We start from the raw sequence: 21,486 nt of genomic DNA, 5'->3' as shown, positions 1-21,486 counted from the left end.
CCATACATAATAGAGCCTTTGAAAGCAGGTGGGAACCTAACAGTGGCTGACGTCACTAGGGTTGGTGTCACCCAGTGCAGTAACTCATGGTGTCACCCCCCATGTTAATTACCACAATATTGTAGCTAAAACCCCAGGAAATTTGAGAAAAACAGCGACTATAAAAACACAAGCAGCAATGAAAACAACAGCACGTGCTTGTCCCGGGTGCAGATGAAACCACGTGATTCAAAGCCTGATTGTTAATTGGGTAATAATGACAGCTCTGTTATAATGACAGCTCTGACCAACAGAGCGCATTAGAAGGTTTAAAAAGTAGATTAGCATAGAGTGTTACCCTTGTAGATATACTGACCCATGTAAACTGAGCAGGGATGAATTATCCAATAGGCAAGGTAAACACGGTGCTTACCTTGCTTACCAGATCATCTGTAGTGAACATTTTCACATATTTTCACCACATCGAAGATTCTGCTGCTAGGTCTGGCTGGCATCTTCCTCTCTCCTAACCCCACAGCACCTTCCTACAGAATCAAAGCCTCTTTCCAAATTTACAATCCCTGACAGTAAGCAAAGTAAGCACAGGCGTACTTGCGCTTACTTATTTACTAATCTGTAAAGATTAGAGCCTTGGGAACCCTATGGGGCAGTTCTGCCCTGTCCTATAGGATTGCTATGAGTCGGAATGAACTTGATGGCAATGAGGTTGGTCTGGGTTGGTTATAAATAACTACAGGAGCCCTGGTGGCACAGGGGTTAAGCACTTGGCTACTAACCAAAAGGTTGGCAGTTCGAACCCACCAGCAGCAACTTGGGAGAAAGATGTAGCAGCCTGCTTCCATAAAGATTGCAGCCTTTGGGAACCCATGGGGCAGTTCTACTCTGTCCCATAGGGTCACTGAGTTGGAATTGACTCCATGGCAGTGGGTTTTTGTTATAACTAACTACAGGGACATTTTTATAAAAAATAATAAATTTCTACTGAAACACTGCACAAAAGTTTTATTGACAGCCATACTGGTGTCACCCTGACAGTGTCACCCGGTACAGTCTGCATCCCCCACAACCTCTTAGTGACACCACTGGAACCTAACCCTGATTGTCAGTAAGCCCTAGGCTAGGACGGGGCAGGACAGGGTGGTAGAAAGAACATAGAAAGACCATATATTGTATAATTCCATTTATATGAAATGTTCAGAATAGCCAAATCCATAGAGACAGAAAGAGATCAGTGGTTGCCTAGGGCTGGGAGTGGGGGTGTGGGTGGTGGCCAGGAAATTGGGAAGCGTGAAGTTAGGTCATGGTGGCAGGTACAGGCCAGGGGCTCAAAAAAAGAGAGGACTTGGAGTTGGACTGATCTGGGCACAAACATAGGTTCTGTCTCTGATTGGACATGTGTAAAACTGGACAAGTGACTCAATATCACTGAAACTCAGTTTCACTCCAGAGTGGCTGGAAGAATTAATGAGATGCACAGTAGTGTCCAGTTAACTCTTTCCTCTTTTTGTTAAAAAACTTTAGGCTAGTCTTTCAGGGGCAATAGAGCAAAGCAGTTACAATCATGGTCTCCGGAGCCAGCCCATACGGGCTGGAGTTCACGCTTTCCATTTATTAACTGGGTGACCGCAGGCAAGTTACTTAACCTTTCCGTGCCTCAGTTTCTCATCTATAAAATGGGGATGATAATAGTAGCTACCTTAGAAGACTGTGAGGATTAAATGTGTTAATACTTGCAGAGCCTGGCACATAGTGAGCCCACTCTAAGTGTTTTTCCTTTTTTACCAGTTGCCATCCAGTCAACTCTGACTCATGGTGACCCTATGTGTTGCGGAGTAGAACTGCACTCCACAGGGTTTTCAAGACTGTGACCTTTCGGAAGCAGATCACCAGGCCCTTCTCCCAGGGCGCCTTTGGGTGGGTTTGAACCACTGTGGTGTGATGTGTCACTTTTGTGTGGTCTTTCTCACCATGGTCTTGAAACTCTCACGCAAGTGACTGGGTGGGACTGTGCCAATAGCGTAATCATGGCCCACCAAGGGGATTGGTCAGTTTGCTATCCCTCTGGGCTTGAAATGAGCCATCGCAGAGGCAGGAAGGAGAAAATCTCACCACCACCAGGGAAGAACAGCCAAGAGTGGAGTATGTCTTTTGGACCCTGGATTCCTGTGCTGAGAATCTCCTGGAGCCAGGAGACTCAGAGAGAGGAGCAATGACAACAGCAAGAGGCGGTGGCAGAGAAACGCTGGCAGGAGAGACCAGCAAGAGACAGTGTGGTAGGCTTCCCTGTCCACAGAGTGAGAAAGCTGTGTTTGGGCTGAGGCTTATTGGGCCCTTATCAGCAGAGCTAAAAGAGTTTTGTAACACCTGCCTGAGCAGGGCAGAGGCCAAGGGCCACGGAGATGCCTGCCTGTAAACACTGCTGGGAAGAGCCTGTCCTGACAGAAGAACTATATCCTGAGCTTTCCTGAACCTGAATTGTAACCTGTTACTTCCCTAATAAGCCCCATCATCATGAGTATTGGCTGTGAGTTCTGTGTGGCCATTGCAATCAATTTTCGAACCCAGCAGAGAAGTAGCGAGTGCTGTGGGAGGGGCAGCTGGTGTCAGAACTGGCAAAGACAGCTGAGAGAGAAGGCATGTCTGACCTCTGCCTCATAGGAATCTGCCTTGGGCTGGTAATCTTGATTCTCCCTCCCCCGTGTGAAGTTAAAGGTCTGATTCTGCCCCTCCCCACCCCCCATTTTTACAACCACCAGACTTTCAGTTAGTAGTCAAGCACTTAATGGTTCGCACTACCCAGGGTTAAGTGTTAGTGGCTGTTATTCTGTAGTTGCCTACCTCAGTGAAGACACAGGCTGTCCATCTCATAGCCAGGCTCAGAGAGGCCAACTTACCCAGTGCCACCCAACAAGGATGTCAACCTCCTGTAGCATATCCCTACACTGGCCTGTCAGGGCCTAAGCGGGGGGAGGTGGTGGTGGTAAAAAGGTCCATAATAGATCTCTTCTGTTGTTGCTGTTGTTGGGTGCTGTCGATTCATAGTGACCCAATGTGACGGAATAGAACTGCCCCATAGGGTTTTCTTGGCTGTAATCTTTATAGGCACAGATCACCAGGTCTTTCTCCCATGGGGCTACTGGGTGAGTTCAAACCACCAGCCTTTCAGCTGGCAGCCAGCCACTTAGCCATGTGCCACCAGGGCTCCTTAGATCTCTTCCAGTTTAAAAATAGACAACAAACTGGATGTCTATGTTGCCAGACTGCTTTCTCCCCTAGCAGCTGACACAGTCAGCCAGAACCATTAGGAGGGAATTTGCGGGGGAGGTGAGAGAGTTGAGAACATAGGGTTACAGGAGGCAGAGAGCCTGTGAGGACAGGCAGGTGGGAGCCCAATACAGCTAGAGGGGCCTGACCATGGGCAGAGTAGGGGTGGGGGTGAGGGAGGCTCCAGAGGGTGGAGGGCTCAGAAAGTAACTCTTTCCATTCAGCCCAGGAGCTCATGACAGGAGGGGGTGGGGTATAGGAAAAGGAACTGTGTGGGCATTGCCTCTTAAAGAGCAACAACAAAATAAATAAAATTTAGAAGGGGAAAAAAAAAAAATCAATATGAGACCAAAAGGTGAACAATTACTCAAAAGCACAGTGGAGAAGATAAGGGGGTAGGGAAACTAGAGTACTGGAAATGGAACAAACAGAAGACAATTAAGGAGAATGCTGACACATCGTGATAAATGGAATTAATGTTGCTGAAGGATCTGAGTGGAAATTGTCAAATGGGAACCTAACTTGCTGTGTCAATTTTCACCAAAAACTCAATAAGAGAATTTTTCTTAAAAAGCACTAGACCATGCTTAGCTTCTTTTTCTAACTTCCTCTCAATAATCAAAAAGACTTGGTCAAACTTTGAAGGAGTGAAAATGCTTTTTCTTTAGTGTTTTAATATTAGGGAGAATATATTTTCTCATTTGTTTTAATATAGCTCTATAAGCTGTGATTAATCTCTATTCCTTGGAAAATGGTGCAGGCTCTGTTCAAAATATAGCTGAGCAGCCTGTTCTGCTCTTAAACCTAACAAATCCCTAATACCTTACAACATATTTTCCCCTATTCGAAATAGGCGATTGAGAGCTTGACATGACTAACGCCATAATGATGCTCTAAGTAATCTCTAAACATTTTTTTAATTGCACCAGCTGCACCGGTCTCTTCCAAAGGGGTACAGAGCTCTCTCAGCTCCTGTGGCCTTGGTGTCTCTTCTCCTTTCTTTGTTCTATTGAGAAATGGCCTTCAGCCTGCAAACCGACAAGAAGGTTTTCTTTCTTGCTCCCTATCTCAGCCACAGTGGACTTGGCAAAACAGCCCCACTAGCCAAGAGATTCTTATGAGAGTTTTTCAGCCTGTTATAAATATACTGATTAGAGTCCAAGGTGCCTGACATGTTTATCTTTAGTTTAATAAACAGTTTTTGTAGTTGTTTTGTGATGTATAAGACCATCTGTGGACTACGAGCTCAAAACATGAGGTAACCGTGATCTTTCCCGTATAAAACCCTCCCATCAACCCTTTAGGGCAGACAGAATTTGGGAGAAATTTAACCCCCTCTGTCTCTTGAATACCGGTGTTCAATAAAGCCTTCTTACTGCTTACCTCCTTCTGTCTCACTATTGGCTTTGCGGTAGGCGGCTCGAACCCGCAATTTGCGGTAACAACTTTATGTAACTCACATTGGGAAAGCAACAGGGTTTGCTGTTTTTTAATTTTTTTTTATTAATGGCTTTATGTAGATATAATTCATATAGCATAAAATTCGCCTTTTAAAAGTTTCACTGTTTTTTTAAATTTTATTTATTTTGCTGTTGTTGTTGAGAATACACACAGCAAAACATACACCAGTTCGACAGTTCCTACATGTACCATTTAGAGACCTTGATTACATTCTTCGAGTTGTACAACTAGTCTCACCCTCATTTTCTGAGTTGTTCCTCTCCCATTAACATAAATTCACTGCCCCCTAAGGTTTTTATCTAATCTTTGAAGTTGCTGTTGTCAATTTGATCCCATATAGATAGTTCTTAAAAGAGCATGATGCTCAAGGCAGACATTTTTTACTAGTTAAGCTAAGCTATTGTTTGGTTGAAAGAAGATGTCAGGGGGTGTTTTTGATTTAAGGTTTAAAGTTTATCTGAGGGTAATAATTTAAGGAGTTCATTCAACCTTTATGGCTCCGGGGAGTCTGGAGTCCATGAGAATTTAAAATTATATTCTGCATTTTCCCCTTTTGACCAGAATTCTTCTATAGAATCTTTGATCTAAATGTTCAGTAAGGTAACATGACACCATCCAGTTCTTCTGGTCTCATGGCAAAGGAGGTAGTTGTTTGAGGCAATTAACCAACACATTCCATATGGTCTCATGGCAAAGGAGGTAGTTGTTTGAGGCAAATAACCAACACATTCCATATTCTCTTTCTATTCCTCACACTCCTTCTTCTGTTGTTCCAGGCAAATAGAGACCAATTGCTGTGCCTGGGATGGCACATCCAAGATTTTATGTTTTTGTTTTCAATTGTGGTAAAGATACATGAAATAAAACATTTACCATTTCAACATTTTTTACATGTACAATTCAGTAGCATTAATTACATTCACCATGTTGGGCAAACATCACTACTACCTGTTTCCAAATTTTTCCATCACCCTTAACAGAGCTCAATGTCCCTGTCTTAGTTATCCGGTGCTGCTATAACAGAAATACCACAAGTGCATGACTCCAACAAAGAGAAATTTATTCTCTCATGGTCTAGGAGGCTAGAAGTCTGAATCCAGTGCCAGCTCCAGAGGAAGACTTTGTCTCTCCGTCGGCTCTGGTAAGGCCCTTGTCATCAATCGGCCTAGGAGCTTCTCAGTGCAGGGACCCTAGGTTCAAGGGACACGCTCTGTTCCTGGCACTGCTTTCTTGGTAGTACGAAGTCCCCCCGTCTCTCTGCTTCTCTCTTTTATATCTCAAAAGAGATTGACTTAAAACACAACCTAATCTTGTAGATTAAGTCCTGCCTCATTAACAAAACTGCCTCTAATCCTGCCTTATTAATGTCATAGAGGCAGGATTTACAACACAAAGGAAAATTACATCAGATGACAAAATGGTGGACAATCATACAATCCTGGGAATCATGGCCTAGCCAAGTTGACACACATTTCTGGCAGACACAGTTCCCTCCATAACAGTCCCCTAAGCAATGAATCCCCCCTTTCAGTGGATTTTTGTATATTCACAGTTGTGCAACCATTGCCAGAGTCTAATTTTTGAACATTTTCATCATCCTCAGAAGAAACCCTGCGCCCATTCGATGTCACTCGTGCCTCCACCCACACCCACCCACCCCACTCCACGCCCAACCCTGTCTCTATTATATTTGTCTATTTTGGACATTTCATATATATGGAATCACATGATATGTGGACTTTTGTGACTAGATTCTTTCATTTAAAATAATATTTTCAAGATTCATCCATATTGTAACATAGATCAGTACTTCCTTTTTATTGCCAAATAATATTCAACTGTATGAACATATCACATTTTGTTTATCCATTCATCAGATAATGGACATTTGGGTTGTTTCCACCTTTTAGCGATTTAGGTTGATATGAGCATTTGTGTTTAAGTTTTTGTGTGGACATATGTTTTCAATTCTCTCGGTTAAATACGTAGGAGCGGAATTGCTAAATCAAACGGTAAACATACGTTTTGATTTTTGAGGAGCTGACTAACTATTCTCTAAAGAAGCTGCCAGTGGCTTATGTGAAGAGAGAAAGTGTTCAGAATTCACTTCAGCTGTTAAAAATTAATATTCAATTTATTAAAATTCACATTTTGATTGAAAAATTTTAAAACATAATTTTTTTTAAGCTTTTAAGTTCAACTTACCAGTCATATTATTCTATTCATAAATCAAACAAATGTTAACAATAGCTCTCAGAGAGCTTTGACTAATAATTGGTCTTATTTTCAAAATTAAGACCACTTCAGGCAGTATACACTGTATTTATTCAGTGCATATATTCAATTTCCATTTTAAATACAATTGACTGGCAAACCAGCCTCTCAAGTATTTTTATTGCAATCTCATAAAAGTAAACATATAAATACGATACATTTTCAGTAATTTTAATGTTCTGGTTCTACTTACAATCTCAGTAAGAATTTAATTTACACCACTGACTGCTCTGACAGGGATCACAATAGAGGGCCCCTGACAGAAGGAAGAAAAATGTAGAATGAAATTCAAATTCACACAAAAAAAGACCAGACTTGCTGGTCTGACAGACTGGAGAAACCTCACAATTATGGCCCCTGGGCACCCTTTTAACTCAGTACTGAAGTCACTCCCAAGGTTCGCCCTTTAGGGAACGATTCGACAGGTCCATAAGGCAAACAGTAGCACAAGTGAGGAACGTGCATCGTAGTTCAGTTATGTATAAGGGACTAACTACATGGGCACACCAGCCCAAAAGCGAGGACGAGGAGGCAGGAAGGGACAGGAAACTGGATGAATGGAAACAGGGAGTGCGGAGTAAGAGAGACAATGTTGACACATCACAGGGTTGGCAACTCATGTCACGAAACAATTCGTGTATTGTTTAATGAGAAACTAATTGGTTCCATAAACTTTCACCTAAAGCACAGTTTCAAAAAAAGAAAATTGCTTAAGAATGAAGAAAAAAAAATTTAATGTAAAGTTACAAGTCTAAATCATTCAACTGCCTAATTCAAATGAGAATGACAAGATTTATCATTCAAGCCCTCTAATATACCAAATTATTTTAATTATTTCAAGAACCTGAAATACAAATATGTACAATTAACACAAAAGACTATCACATCTTTGTCAGTTTGTCCTACTGTGGTGGCTTGCATGTTGCTGTGATACAGGAAGCTATACCACTGGCATTTCAAATTCCAGAAGAGTTGCCCTTAGTGGACAGGTTTCAGCTGCGTTTCCAGACTAAGACAGACTAGGAAGGAGGACCTGCCAATCTACTTCTGAAAAAATTACCCAGTGAAAACCTTATGAATAGCAGCAGAACATTGTCTGATACAGTGCCAAAAGACGACCCCCCCAGGTTGGAAGGCACTCAAAATACTACTGGAGAAGAGCTGCCTCCTCAAAGTAAAGTCGACTTTAATGACATGGAATGGAGTCAAGCTTTCAGAACCTTCATTTGTTGATGTGGCAGGGCTTAAATTAATTGAGAAGAAACAGCTGCAAATGTCCATTAATAACTGGAACATGGAATGTATGAAGTATGAATCTACGAAAATTAGAAGTTGTCAAAACAAAATGGAACGCATAAACATCGATATCCCAGGCATTAGTGAGCTGAAACGGACTGGGATTGGTCATTTTGAATCAGACAATCATATGGGCTACTATGCCGGAAATGACAAATTGAAGAGGAATGGCATCACATTCATCATCAAAAAGGACATGTCAAGATCCATCCTGCAGTACAATGCTGTCAGTTATAGGATAATATTCATATGCCCACAAGGGAGACCTGTAAATATGACTGTTATTGAAATTGTCATACCAACCACTAAGGCCAAAGATGAAGAAATTGAAGATTTTTATCAGCTTCTGCAGTCTGAGATTGATCAAACATGCAATTGAGATCCATTGATAATTACTGGTGATTGGAACGCAAGAGTTAGAAACAAAGAAGGATTGGTAGTTAGAAAATATGGCCTTGGTGATAGAAACAACACCGGAAATCACATGATAGAATTTTGCAAATACATTTTTTCAACAACATGAACGGCGACTAGACACTGGACCTTGCCAGATGGAATACTCAGGAATCAAATCGACTACATCTGTTGACAGCTCCAACACCATCAGTCGGAACAAGGCCAGGGACTGGCTACAGAACAGAACATCAATTGCTCACACGCAAGTTCAAGTTGAAGTTGAAGAAAATTAGAACAAGTCCATGAGAGCCAAAGTATGACCTTGAGTATATCCTACCTGAATTTAGAGACCATCTCAGGAACAGATTTGATGCATTGAACACAAATGACTGAAGACCAGAGGAGCCGTGGAATGATATCAAGGACATTGTGCTTGAAGAAAGCAAGAAAGCATTAAAAAGACAGGAAAGAAAGAATAGATCAAAATGCATTATGGAGATGGACTTGAAGCATTTATTGATGAAGATCAAAGACCACAGCCTTCAGTATGGATTACACCTCAACATAAAGAAAGCAAAAGTCCTCACAACTGGACCAATTAGCAACATTATGATAAATGGGGAAAATATTGAAGTTGTAAAGGGTTTCATTTTACTTGGATCCACAATCAACACTCATGGAAGCAGAAGTCAAGAAATCCTTGCATTGGGAAAATCCGCTGCAAAAGATCCCTTTGAAATGTTAAAAAGCAAAGATGTCACTTTAAGGACTAAGGTGGGCCTGACTCAAATCATGATGTTTTTCAACCACCTCATATGCATGTGAAAGCTGGACAATCAATAATGAAGACCAAAGAAGAACTGATGCCTTTGAATTGTGGTGTTGGCGAAGAATATTGTATATACCATGGACTTTCAGAAGAACGAACAAATCTGTATTGGAAGTAGTACAGCCAGAACACTCCTGAGAAGCCCTGGTGGTGAGACTTTGTCTCACATACTTTGGTCATGTTATCAGGAGGGATCAGTCCCTGGAGAAGGACAACAGCCTTGATGAAGTAGAGGGTCACTGAAAAAGAGGAAGACCCTTAACAAGACGGATTGACACAGTGGTTGCAACAACAGGCTCGGGCATAACAACAATTCTGAGGATGGCGCAGGCCTGGGCAGTGTTTTGTTCTGTTGTACGCCGGGGTACTATGAGTTGGAACAGACTCGACAGCAGCCAACGCCACCACAGAAGATATTAATACGATCAGTTTGATGCTCCTAAGTATTTCTATACGTAATTTTAAATCTTCCTGAAGGTGAAAGATATTTCTCAACAAGGCCATTGGGGGTTACCTTCCCAAGCGACAGGAAAGGGGGGCATTTAATGAGACTGAGATTTAACACCAAGATTTCTCTTCTGACCTCAACTGTGAGACTGAACCCCTTTTATAACCACCATGACAATGCTGAGGCTTACAAGGTGGTGGATCAGATAGCCCACAGCCTAGGGCTTCAATCATAACATTATTTAATTTTTAAATCTACATATCTACTCTCCGTCCAGTTTGTTGCACCACTTTTTTGGATTCAGTGTATCTGTTTACTGCTTCATTTTTTGAATTCTTGTTGGCTCTGGAACCAGATTGTCTCGGGTTGAATCTTGGTTTTGCCAATTATTAGCTGTGTGGCCTTGGGAAGACAGTTAACCTCTTGTGCCTCGGTTTTTTTTTATCCACAAAGCGGAGTTTAATAGAAGTACCTACTCACAGGATCATTCCAAAGACTGAATGAGATAATGCATGTAAAGCCCTGTAGAACCAGATGGCTATTGTTATCATGATTGTCTGTTAGGACCACAATTTGTAGAGATATTCATAGGATATCTAATTGGATTCTGTGTTTTTGAGGCTGTTACAACTTCTAAGGTTATTCCAATAATCCATTTCATCTCCCTGCCTTTAAGAATGTCAAATGCTCCCCCTGCTGGACAATATCTCAGCTTGGGCTGAGCCCCAGAACCTGCAGATCCTTCCATTCTTTGTTGGACAATTTCCTCCAAAGTCTGGGTGTTTAGCAAAGTGGGTTGATGGCCCTTTAAGAGGCAGCAGCTAGTTCCAGTTGCTGTGGAGACAGCTGGACACTTACCGGGTAGAAGCAGGCAGCCATGTCCTACAAACTTCATTCCACAGGTGGGAAGAGGGCTACTGGTGCTGGGAAGGGGAAGGGGAAGGGGTCTCTTCTGTCTCTCAATCCACAGCAGGGGTGGGGGGCTTGAAGGATTCTGCTCTTGGGACAAAGGCCAGGACTGGGGTGCCCCTGCCTTTCTCCCCAAGGTCCCCCATCTCAACCTTACCTCTCCTCCCTCCATAGGACTCAGAGCCAAGGACCACCAGCCCTCATCCCAGAAGGAGAGTCTGCCACTCCCAGAAGCCAATGGGGAAGCCATCAAGTTCCTCACATCCCTCCGTGAGCCCTGGCAGTTGGGGGGAAGTGGGGAGAAGGGACGAATGTTGGGCAAGTCAGCCCTGGATCCAGGCTCTGTCCTTGCGCCCCTCCCCTCCACTTTGACTCTTCTGTGACTCAGCAGAAAGGGTGTGAGGCCTATTTGTTGGCATTCTTCAAGGGGAAACCCAGGGCTACAGGGGAGGGAGTCTTCACCTGCTGACTGCTGTAGAGGTCAAAGGGAGGGGAGTGCTGGGGCCACCTGGAAGACAAGAGGGATGAGGAGAGGGTGGGTGGAGGTACGGTCAGGGGGGGTCAGAGGGTTGAGGCCTAGGAACCAGGGCTTGATCTGTTCTCACGGGACCCTTACCCCAGAACCTAAGGAGCTGCAGCTGCTATTCTTCTCCGAGACTCTGACCATGGTCTCAGACACAGGGGAGCCCCTGGGAGAGCTGACCATTGATGTGCAGAAAGGGAAATACAGAGATGAACTCGGGGTCATCTCAGACTGCCTCATCGTGCATGCCTTCAACCGTGGCTACTTGGACAACACGCTCTGTGGAAACTCCCTTTTGGGTAGAGCTCCTACTGCCTGGCATATCACCCCATACTTCCTCCACCACCCCAGGACCCTTATTCAGGACCAACCCCTTGACTTTACCTTGGGCCAGAATGTGGGTAAGAGGATATGGGGTGGGGGAAGGTTAATCACACCACAGACTCAAGTCAAGAGCAGCACTGACCGACCTGTACTTCTTCTGTGGCCACATGGCACCTGAGTACCCCAGCATGGGCCACCACCCTCCCTTCCTGCAGTCTCCAACCCATGTCTCCTGTGACGTCAGTATTCACCTCTGTCCACCTCTAGGCTATCTCTCGGGGAAAATGGAGATCATGGAACAACATAGCCATGAGTTCATCAAGGTACCTCATAGGGTCCTCAGCCTTGACCCCAACCCAGGATGAGAGAATAGAGGCCCTGGGAGGGATGGAGGAAGGGCAGGCCTCCATGGAATGTCACCCAGTTACTCTGCAACCCCCACCACATGCAACTTGAAAAGCTATCCACCTGGGATATTAGAGGTCAGCAATGGGTCCCTTCTGATAGCATTCTCTGATACACAAAGCCTGAACCCAGCCCGCTCCAATCCTCCTCCAGCCCCAAAGCCCAGCATCTCCAGGGGGCCACTGAGGCTGGAGCTTTGGGTCTGGCCTTTCTGGAGGTCTCATCTCCTAGACCATCTTGCCTCCAAATTCTCCAGCTCTGTGCCCCTCACACCCATCCCAGCCACTTCAATAACTTGTGCAATGTGATCCATTCATACATTGAAAACCACTAAGAACGTCCACACAGAAACCATTTAAAACTCATATTCTGAAGAGCATTCGCTTTTTAATTTTGTATTACACCATAATATGACTTCTACTCTTAAGCTCTACTGTGCATGGAAGGTTTTCATCAAAATCTCACCTTGGTTTTCTCCTTGTAAAGGAGGCTGGACAAGATGATCTCTGGGGGGGTACCATTTGTATAAAATCCAGGGATCCCCTGATTCTCCCCTTCCATTCTCCCCTTCCATGCTCTGGCCCTTAGTTCCTTGTCCTCCCAATGGAAAGGAAGACCAGTTTAGTGAGGCAGGAAGATCAGCTGGCCATGACCAGGATTGTCAAGGAGGGGGAGGTAAGGACAAGAGCCAGGTGGGAATGGTCCTCCATAACCTTTCCAGAACCATGAGCAGGGACCGGATTGGGTCAGGCCAGGAGCCTGGACTGAGGACTGAGCCAGGACCATATACCCAGCTCCTGGCTTGCCCTCTCTCCCTGCCCCTTCCCTGCGCAAGGTCTCTGACCCAAATTTGTCCTGAACAGGAAATGAAGACCGAAGTGACTTTCTTCCCCTGGAACTCAATCGCTGGCTTCATCTCTGAGGCTGCCAACTTGGTGTTGCTGAGGGCGATGGGCCGGCGGCAGATGGTACCCAGCAACGCCTGCTTCCTTGCCTTGGACACGGAGGGGAAACTCTGCTATTCCACTTACGTAAGGGCGCACCCCGGGCATGGGGCTGGGGCTGGGGCTGGGGCAAAGCAGAAGGGGTGCAGGGCAGACTGGAAGACAAGAAGGCTGAACCCTGGGAGTGAGTGGAGGAGGCAGTGGGGTTGGGGATAAAACAAGAGTATGGGAGTAGGACTTTGAGGGCAGGAAAAACCAAGAACTGACTTTGTTACATTAAACGTAGGGCAAGTGGAGAGAGTGAGAGGGATCCAAAGGTGTGGGCAGTTAAGGGAAGCAACCCTTTCTGCACAAAAGTCAGTCTAGGAAAAATAACGTAGTGCAGGAATGCTTTTTGAAAGTATATATATATTTTTAAACTAGGAAATGCACTATCTCTGACTGCACTTAAATAATATTTTATTTCTCAACCCTGGAGAGTTTCTCTTTTTTATTTTGGCTAAAGTTTCATTGTCAATATACCTAAAACTCTCTGCGATATGTGATTATAAAGCTGCACCTTTGAATACACTCTGTTTTGAGTGAGCCACTTTAGGAGCTGAGCTGTCTTTCTTGGACCATGTAAATTCTCATCTTTAAATCAAGGCTCTTTTTCTGTCACAAACACAGCAAACAGCAGTGTCTTCAACACAGACAAACGCATACCATTTCCCCCCATTTTCTTCAAAACACGAGTTTTATGTTAGTATTTTTCTCTCCAAGGCATCATTACCTGCCCCCTCCCAATAGCCATCCCCTCACCCTCCATATCTGAAGGGTTGGTCCTCCTCCCTGTAACAGAATCTACCAACTAGAAGCATTTGGTCAGAGAGATGACATCGGATGGCGTTGGGATAAGGCAGGCTGGAGGTGGCCTTATGAGGTGACTCCCAACTTAGATTATGGGTGTAACTCAAACTTTGTGGCACCTGGGGGTCTGGACAGCCAAGGTTGCTTATCACTAGTGAAAGATGAATGAAGATCGAGATGGAGAAAAGAACCAGGGTGAGATTTTGTGGGAGACCCTAGTGGGCATCCAGCTTACCCCCCACTCCATTTTGGCTGCTGCCAGCAAGCCCTGGGCTTCCAGACAATCCAGGTGGGCCGTCAGCAGGCGGAAGTTTTCATCGTGGAGCAGACCGTACACTCAGAGGAGGGCATCCCCATGTCCTGCCAGTTCTACCTGTTCTCTGATGGGTGAGCCACAGTGCGGGGCCAAGGGGGTGGTGTCCAGCACAGACTTAGGTGCTCAGTGACAGAGGCGGGGATGGGGCAAAGGGAAGACTAGCTGTTTCTGAGGACACCACCAGGAAGAGGAGCCGTGGAGATCTGAGTACCCCCTGCTTTATCCACATCCTTCACCCTTTCTTCACCTATTTGCTCATTCTTCTAATCCTCACAGTGCTTCCCAAACCTCCTAGCCAAAAAACTTTGAATGGCTAAGAAGCAAATGCCAACCTCCACAGGGCCTAAAGCACAGCTTAAAGCAGCTGCCACGTTGGGTTTAATATTGAGCAACACCAAGTTTTGAAAGACACTTGATCTGATCAAGGTGTTAGGAGAAACGCCCCTGGCACACGGCCAAGCTGTCACCAGCACAGTGAGAGCACCAAACCATGAGAAAATTCGGGTGGGGAAGCAAATTTATTTCTTGACATTTCAAAAGAACTATTGACACAGTCACTACACTGGGAAAAAGTCATCAGAATGCTATCTGCTTTTTTTATTTCATAACTTAGTAAATTGTTTCCATTTTGAATTTCATGTAGCAGGAGGTTCCCGATTTTTTTTTTTTTTTTTTTAGTGCTTTCACCTCCAAAGGTGTTAGTTCAGCCTTGGCACACTGGCCACACATCTTGGGGTACAGACAGTAGCCAGTTTGAGTAGCAGGGGCCTAATACTTGTTGAGAGCCCTGTGCCATTATCAGGGGACGCATAAATGAACAAGACCCAGGACTCTAAGACAAGTGAGGGGAGGCAGAAGTAAAAGGAGCCCCCAGGACAGGTTTCTGAAGGGTGGCGGGGAGGGGGGTGGTGAGGTCTGGGAAAGCTCTCCTTCCCATACCTTCTTCCATGTCACACTCCAGGCACCTGGCCAAGAGAGTCCAGGTGGGCTCCCCTGGGTGCTGCATCATCACCAAGATGCCCATCTTGAGGGAGGAGGGTGAGTGAAGCTCAGCTGTGGGTGAGTGAAGGGGACGTGGGGGAACCCTGGCACCTTCTGGGGTGCAGAGGCCTCCTTGTGCAGCCTGCAGAAGGGACAGACTGCGTGTGCTTCGGGTGGGATCCAGCCTGAGATCGGCTGGAGAACTCTGCCCTCCAGCCCCCGCCCCAAGGCACTTTGGGAGAATCCTTCTTGCTGTGAACACCTTTAAGCAACTCCGCCCACGTGGGCAGAGTCCTGGGGTTTTACCTGAACCTGTTGCTTGGGTGGTCCTAGGAAGGTTCTTGGAGTCCCTGGGTGTTAACCGAAAGGTTGGATATTCCAGTCTATTCAGAGGTGCTCGGGAAGAAAGGCGTGGAGACCTACTTCCAAAAACATCCGCCATTGAAACCCTATGGAGTGCAGTTCTACTCTGATACACATGGGGTCGCCGTGTGTGTTTAGGAATGTTCTGGGGTAGCGGTAGGGGGTATGCAGCCTTCCTCTCTCCCACCCAGATGAGGTTGAGCCTCCTCCTGTGTTTGAGAAGAAGCCCCTAGCGTGGGAGGAGGATATGGAGCTCTACTCGAGGTTTCTGGACCGAAAGGTGAGGAGAGGCTGCAGCCAACCTGGGGTCCCCATTCCTCCCTTGGCCACACCTTCCTCAAACTGATCTCCTTGCATGCCTGCTTGACCTGGACACCCCTGGGGGCTGCGAGGTTCCAGCACCACTTAGCCCTCCTTGGAGCGAGCGCGGGGCCTCCTGGGCACGGGAGGGGGGTGTCTCCGGTCCCAATGGGGCTTGGGCACCCCGCCCCCCCCCCCAGGAGGAGCTCCGACTCTGCCACACCAGCTACATGCGACACCACCCTGAGGCCCAGGCGCTCATCTCGGACTTCCTGCTCTTCTTGCTGCTGCGCCAGCCTGCGGACGTGGTCACCTTTGCCGCCGAGTACTTCGGTCCCTTCGCGGTGCGCCGCCGGCCGGCCCCGTCCCTGCGCTCGTCCAACCGACCCAGCCCTTTCCGCTCGCTGGCCCCGGAGCAGCCCTCCAGCAGCGGGTCCCCACCCGCCTCGGGGGAGGGCTAGGCAGCCGACGGGAGGAGAGCGCGTCCGGCCGGGCCCCGCGGGCCGGAACGGGGCAGGAAGCCGGGCGTCGGCGAGGGCGCGCTTTCCGGGCTGCGGTTTTGTAGGAATAAACTGGACCCTCCCGCTGCTCTGCTGGGCGCGCAGACACCTTCCTGGCAGCGTCGTACGTCAGGCTAAAAATAGGAGCCGCTGACAGCATTTATGGAGTGAATTTCAGTCCTTCTAGAAAAGACTATTACGATCATTATTATCGTCATTTTGCAGATAAGAAAATAGAGGCACAGACAGGTTAAGTAACTCGTAGGGCTAGAATGTGAAGAAGTAGAATTCGAGCCCAGACTCTTAGCCGTTAGTTTAGTGGGAATGGCGGGGGGGGGGGCGCTTTTTCACATTCGGAGTCTTTATGGCGACCACCGAGCATAATTGCCCTCTCCACCCCACCCCCAAACTGAAAGAACACACAGAAGAAAGAATGGGGGTTGGAGCCCCTTTGACCTTGCTTGTCACCTCTGAAGCCTCCCCAAACGCCCACCGCCAACTTTCAGGCTCCACTTTCTATCCATTGACACACAGTAGCTCCCAAACTGCGGACCCTGGGTCCCCTCCCTTTTCCCACTGACATAGAGTAACTTCGAAACTGTGCAGGGACCCTGGGTCCCCTCCCCTTTCCCACTAACACAGAGTAACTTCGAAACTGTGCAGGGACACTGGGTCTCCTTCCCGTTCCCACTGACACAGAGTAACTTCGAAACGGTGCAGTGACCCCTGGTCTCTTCCCCGTTCCCACTTCAGGAGCCCCAAGCTGTGCAGGGTTCTCAAGTCTTCTCCCCATTCCCGCTGTCAGAGAGGAACCCCAAACTGCAAAGTCCCTGGGCCTCCTCCCCGTTCCCACTGCCAAGAGCCCCAAACTGGGCAGCGTCCCCGGGTCTCCTCTGTTTTCCCACTGACAGAGAGGAACTGTGAGACAATTCGTGGTCTCCTGCCCTCCTCTCCGTTCCCACTGGCACAGAGGAACCCCTAAACTGCACGAGGCCCCAGTTAACCAATTTCTCCTCTAGAAAATCGGTGGGCAGGTAGTGTCACCTCCTTAGACTCCCTGTTTGATGTCAGCTGTGGCCAGCGGCTTGTTTCTGCCTGCTGGCTGAGGCTCGGTAGCTTTGTAAATATTAAACATGACCCCTTGAGGCAGCTGGTAATGAGGGTGCAAGCTCCATCCCTCCACCCATTCAATCACTGGAAGCTTTTATTTAACACCTGGATAACTCATGAATGGAAATAAGCTCAGGGCACGCTACAACACCACCTTTGAGATGAAACATTGCTCATCCATCAGTTTGTGGTACTGTGGTGGCTTGTGTGTTGCTGTGATGCTGGAAGCTATGCCGCAGGTATTTCAAATACCAGTAGGACCACCCATGGTAAACAAGCTTCAGTGGAGCTTCCAGACTAAGACAGACTAGGAAGGAGGCCCTGGTGATCTACTTTTGAACATTAGCCAATGAAAATCACAACAGAACATTGTTCGTCATTCTGTTGTACATGGGGCCACCATGAGTGGATGGACAGGGCAACTAACAACAGTAACACTGTGAGGTGAGAGAATACAAAGAAGCTTTGCACTCTGGGGGACAATACGAGCCACTATCTACAAGGCTGGGGGGCAGGGAGTGAGGAATCGGGGAATCAGGGAAGATGACATGGAGAGTTATTTCAGTTGAGCCTTGGAGAATTTTTTTAAAATATATCCTTTGTTGTCCTCTTTCCCTTAAAAAGAAATACATGTTTATTAGAGAAAACTTTAAATAAGGAAGATAAACCAAAAGAAGAAAAATGGAACCACCCAATTCCTCTACCTGGAGGCAGCCACCCTTGGCACTTTTGGCAAATATCCTCTCTGCTTTTCTTTCTATGGATAAATGCTCTGGTGTTGTTTGAACATTTTTTCTGTCAAGCACTTTTATAGATTGTTTGGTCTGGTCTTCACTACCCCGAGAGAGAGATTTTATTTTATTTTTAACAAAAATGAGATCCTGTAGTAATACCTGTTCATTAATTGTTAATTGAATATTTATTTATATTTTTTGTAAACATTTCAAACATCACAGGTATCTAAGTCTCCTTAGATTTCCACTCCAGTCTCATAGTGTTTTGTAAGCTTTTCTCATGTGTTGTAACTGGCTGTTTCATTTAACAATATATTTTGAAAATCTTTTCATGACATCACACAGCCTTCTATTTTTGATGGCTGTTACCAATATTTAGGAAACCCTGGTGGCATAGTGGTTAAGTGCTACGGCTGCTAACCAAAGGGTCGGCAGTTCAAATCCGCTAGGTGCTCCTTGGAAACTCTAGGGGGGCAGTTCTACTCTGTCCTATAGGGTTGCTATGAGTCGGAATCGACTCGACGGCACTGGGTTTGGTTTTTTTTGGGTTTGGTACCAATATTTAACCACTCTTCCTACCCGTCACCCCATTTTCAGCTACTGTAAACAATGCTGCATCAAACATTCTTGTAGCTAAATGTTTGCCTGTATCAATAGTATATCAATGTATTCCGCAAGAATACATTCTGAGAAGCAGAATGGTTAGATCAATTTTAAGGATTTGTTAACTTACTGGCAAATTCTAGATGGGTAGGATTTTAGTAAGAGTCTGGTAAAGAATTCTAGGCAGAGAAAATGACATGAGCAAAGTGTAGACAGGTAAGAAAGTGTAATGCATGTTCATGGTCTAAAGCAACATTGTCCAGTAGAACTGTCTGCAATGATGGAAATGTTCTACATCTGCGATGTCCAATATGATAACATTAGTGATATGTATCCAGTGAGCATTTGAATGTGGCTAGTATGATTGAGGAACTGAATTTGTAAAATAATTTTTATTGTACTTTAGATGAAGGTTTACAGAACAAACTAGTTTTTCATTAAACAGTCAGTACGCACATTGTTCTATGACATTGGTTGACAAACCCACGACATGGCAACACTCTCCCTTTTCAAACTTGGGCTCCCTATTACCAGCTTTCGTGTTCCCTCCTACATCCTAGTCCCTGTCCCTGGGCTGGTATGCCCCTTTAGTCTTGTTTCGTTTCATGGGCCTGTCCAATCTTTGGCTGAAGGGTGAACCTCATGACAGACTTGATTACTGATCCGAAAGGGTATCCGGGGGCCATGCACTCAGGGTTTCTCCAGTCTCTGTCAGGTCAGCAAGTCTGCTCTTTCTTTTTGAGTTAGACTTTTGTTCTACATTTTTCTCCAGCTCTGTCCAGGAGGAACTGAATTTTCAATTTAGTTTCATTTTAATTAAATTTAAATAGCCACATGTGGCTAGTGGCTACCATACCAGACCTCACAGATCTAGAAGATGAGATCTTTTCACTCAGTCAGGCAGTCAGCCCAACAAATACAGGGCTCCTTCCATGCGCCATGTCTTAGTTATCTAGTGATGCTGTAACAGAAATATCAAGAGTGGATGGCTTCAAAAAACAGAAGTCTATTCTCTCACGGTCTAGTAGACTGGAAGTCCGAATTCAGGACATCAGTTCCAGGGGAAGGCTTTCTCTTTCTGGACTCTGGAGGAAGGTCCTTGTCATCAATCTTACCCTGGTCAAGGAGCTTCTCAGCACAGGGACCCCAGGTCCAAAGGACACACTCTGTTCCTGGCACTACTTTCTTGGTGGTATGAGGTTCCCTTGTCTCTCTGCTTGCTTCTCTCTTTTATGTCTCAAAAGAGATTGACTTAAAACCCAGCCTAAACTTGTAGATTGAGTTATTAATCTACCTGCCTTATTAACATAACTGCCTCTAATCCTGCCTCATTAACATCAAAGAGAGAGGATTTACAACATATAGGAAAATCACATCAGATGACAAAATGGTGCATAATCACATAATACTGGGAATCATGGCTTAGCCAAGTTGACACATATTTTTGTGGGACACAATTCAATCCATAACATTCCACCCTTTGGACTCCCAAAATTCATGTACTTTCCACATGTAAAACACATCAGGACTGTTCTGGGCAATGAAAGATTAGCAGTGACAAGATGGATAAAATCTCTTGTCTTCAGGAGCTTACAGTGTGGAGAGATGGATGATCAACACAAAAGGTAATTTCATATATTTACAAAAAATAATAAAGCTGAGTAGTAAGTACAAAGTGACTCAGGTTTGGAGGGTTGACATTGATATAATCCACTGATCCCTTTCAGATTTCCCATGTTACTTGTACTCATTTGTTCTATACAACGTACAATATCCACTACTACTGTCAAGATACTGAACAGTTCCAACACCACAAGGATCCTTCATATTGACATTTTATAACTACACCTACCTCCCTTTCCACCCTCCACCTCACCCATCCCTAACCCATGGCAACCACTAATCTGACCTTCATGTCTAAAATTCCATCATTGCGAAAATGTTATATGAATGGAATCATACAGTATCTAACCTTTTAGGATAGCCTTTTTTCACTCAGCATAATTTCCTGGAAATTCATCACAAGTTATTTTCAACAGAAAATAGAAGACTAAAACAACACTATAAGCAAACTAGATCTAACACATTGTCTTCGTTACTTACAAATACTGTAAGTAGGTGCTTTAAAGAACAAAAATTAATTTTCTTACAGTTCTGGAGGCTAAAAGTTCAAATCAGGGTCTTGGCCATGTCAATCTCTTCTACGAGTCTCTCTCCTAGTTTCTGGTGTCTGCTGGAAATCTTTGGCATTCCTTGGTGTTTTCTGGTGTCTGTCTTCCCCCTGTGTCTGTCTCTGTGTCTACTCTGCTCTTTTGATAACTCAAAAGTGATTAGGTTTAGGACCTACTGTATATGGGTATGCCCTAATTAACATCACAAAGAAAACCCCTATTTCCAAAAGGGTCATACTCACAGGTACGGGGGTTACAATTTGTCTTGGTTATCTCGTGCTGTTGTAAAAGAAATACCACAAGGGGATGGCTTTCACAAAAAGAAATTTATCTCTGCATAGTAAAATAGGCTAAAAGCCCAAATTCAGGGTAAGGCTTTTTCTCTCTGTCAGCCTTCTCATCCATCTTCCTCCGGACTAGGAGCTTCTCCATGCAGGGACCCTGTCACTGCTTTCTTGGTGGTATGAGGTCTCCCACTCTCTGCTT

The 21,486-nt window shown here is 45.4% G+C and overlaps 1 protein-coding gene and 1 long non-coding RNA gene across 4 annotated transcripts in view; one reads left to right on the top strand and one right to left on the bottom strand.

Moving 5' to 3' along the window:
* LOC135231536 (uncharacterized) overlaps positions 1 to 11,081 on the bottom strand; it is a 19,360-nt gene extending 8,279 nt beyond the window's left edge. Inside the window, exon 1 of the long non-coding RNA XR_010322234.1 lies at positions 10,827 to 11,081. This is a non-coding gene — a long non-coding RNA (uncharacterized LOC135231536). The remainder of the gene's footprint in view (positions 1 to 10,826) is intronic.
* On the top strand, positions 9,519 to 21,486 carry CATIP (ciliogenesis associated TTC17 interacting protein). Of its 3 annotated transcripts, none has more exons than XM_064286682.1 (10): positions 9,522 to 10,870; positions 11,052 to 11,147; positions 11,499 to 11,699; positions 11,992 to 12,047; positions 12,718 to 12,804; positions 12,993 to 13,160; positions 14,185 to 14,309; positions 15,200 to 15,276; positions 15,774 to 15,862; positions 16,083 to 21,485. In XM_064286682.1, exons 1-10 carry the CDS (start codon positions 10,846 to 10,848, stop codon positions 16,341 to 16,343), a joined length of 1,185 nt encoding a protein of 394 aa, XP_064142752.1. In that variant the 5' UTR covers positions 9,522 to 10,845; the 3' UTR covers positions 16,344 to 21,485. The 3 variants fall into 3 exon arrangements, with proteins under 3 accessions (XP_064142753.1, XP_064142752.1, XP_064142754.1); XM_064286684.1 differs by having other exon boundaries at positions 10,843 to 10,870; positions 11,052 to 11,273; positions 16,083 to 21,486; XM_064286683.1 differs by lacking the exon at positions 12,718 to 12,804 and having other exon boundaries at positions 9,519 to 10,870.

This window comes from Loxodonta africana, chromosome 6 (assembly GCF_030014295.1).
Source record: "Loxodonta africana isolate mLoxAfr1 chromosome 6, mLoxAfr1.hap2, whole genome shotgun sequence".
NCBI classification, from domain to species: domain Eukaryota; kingdom Metazoa; phylum Chordata; class Mammalia; order Proboscidea; family Elephantidae; genus Loxodonta; species Loxodonta africana.
The sequence above is the reverse complement of the archived record's forward strand: the minus strand, read 5'-3'. Positions and strand labels throughout refer to the sequence as shown.

Coding starts and splice junctions, on each gene's coding strand:
- CATIP (XM_064286682.1), top strand. CDS start 10,846: ATGTCCTACAAACTTCATTCCACAG. Junction 10,871..11,051: donor CTACAAACTTCATTCCACAG/GTGGGAAGAGGG, acceptor CTCCCTCCATAG/GACTCAGAGCCAAGGACCAC. Junction 12,048..12,717: donor ATAGCCATGAGTTCATCAAG/GTACCTCATAGG, acceptor TCTGGCCCTTAG/TTCCTTGTCCTCCCAATGGA.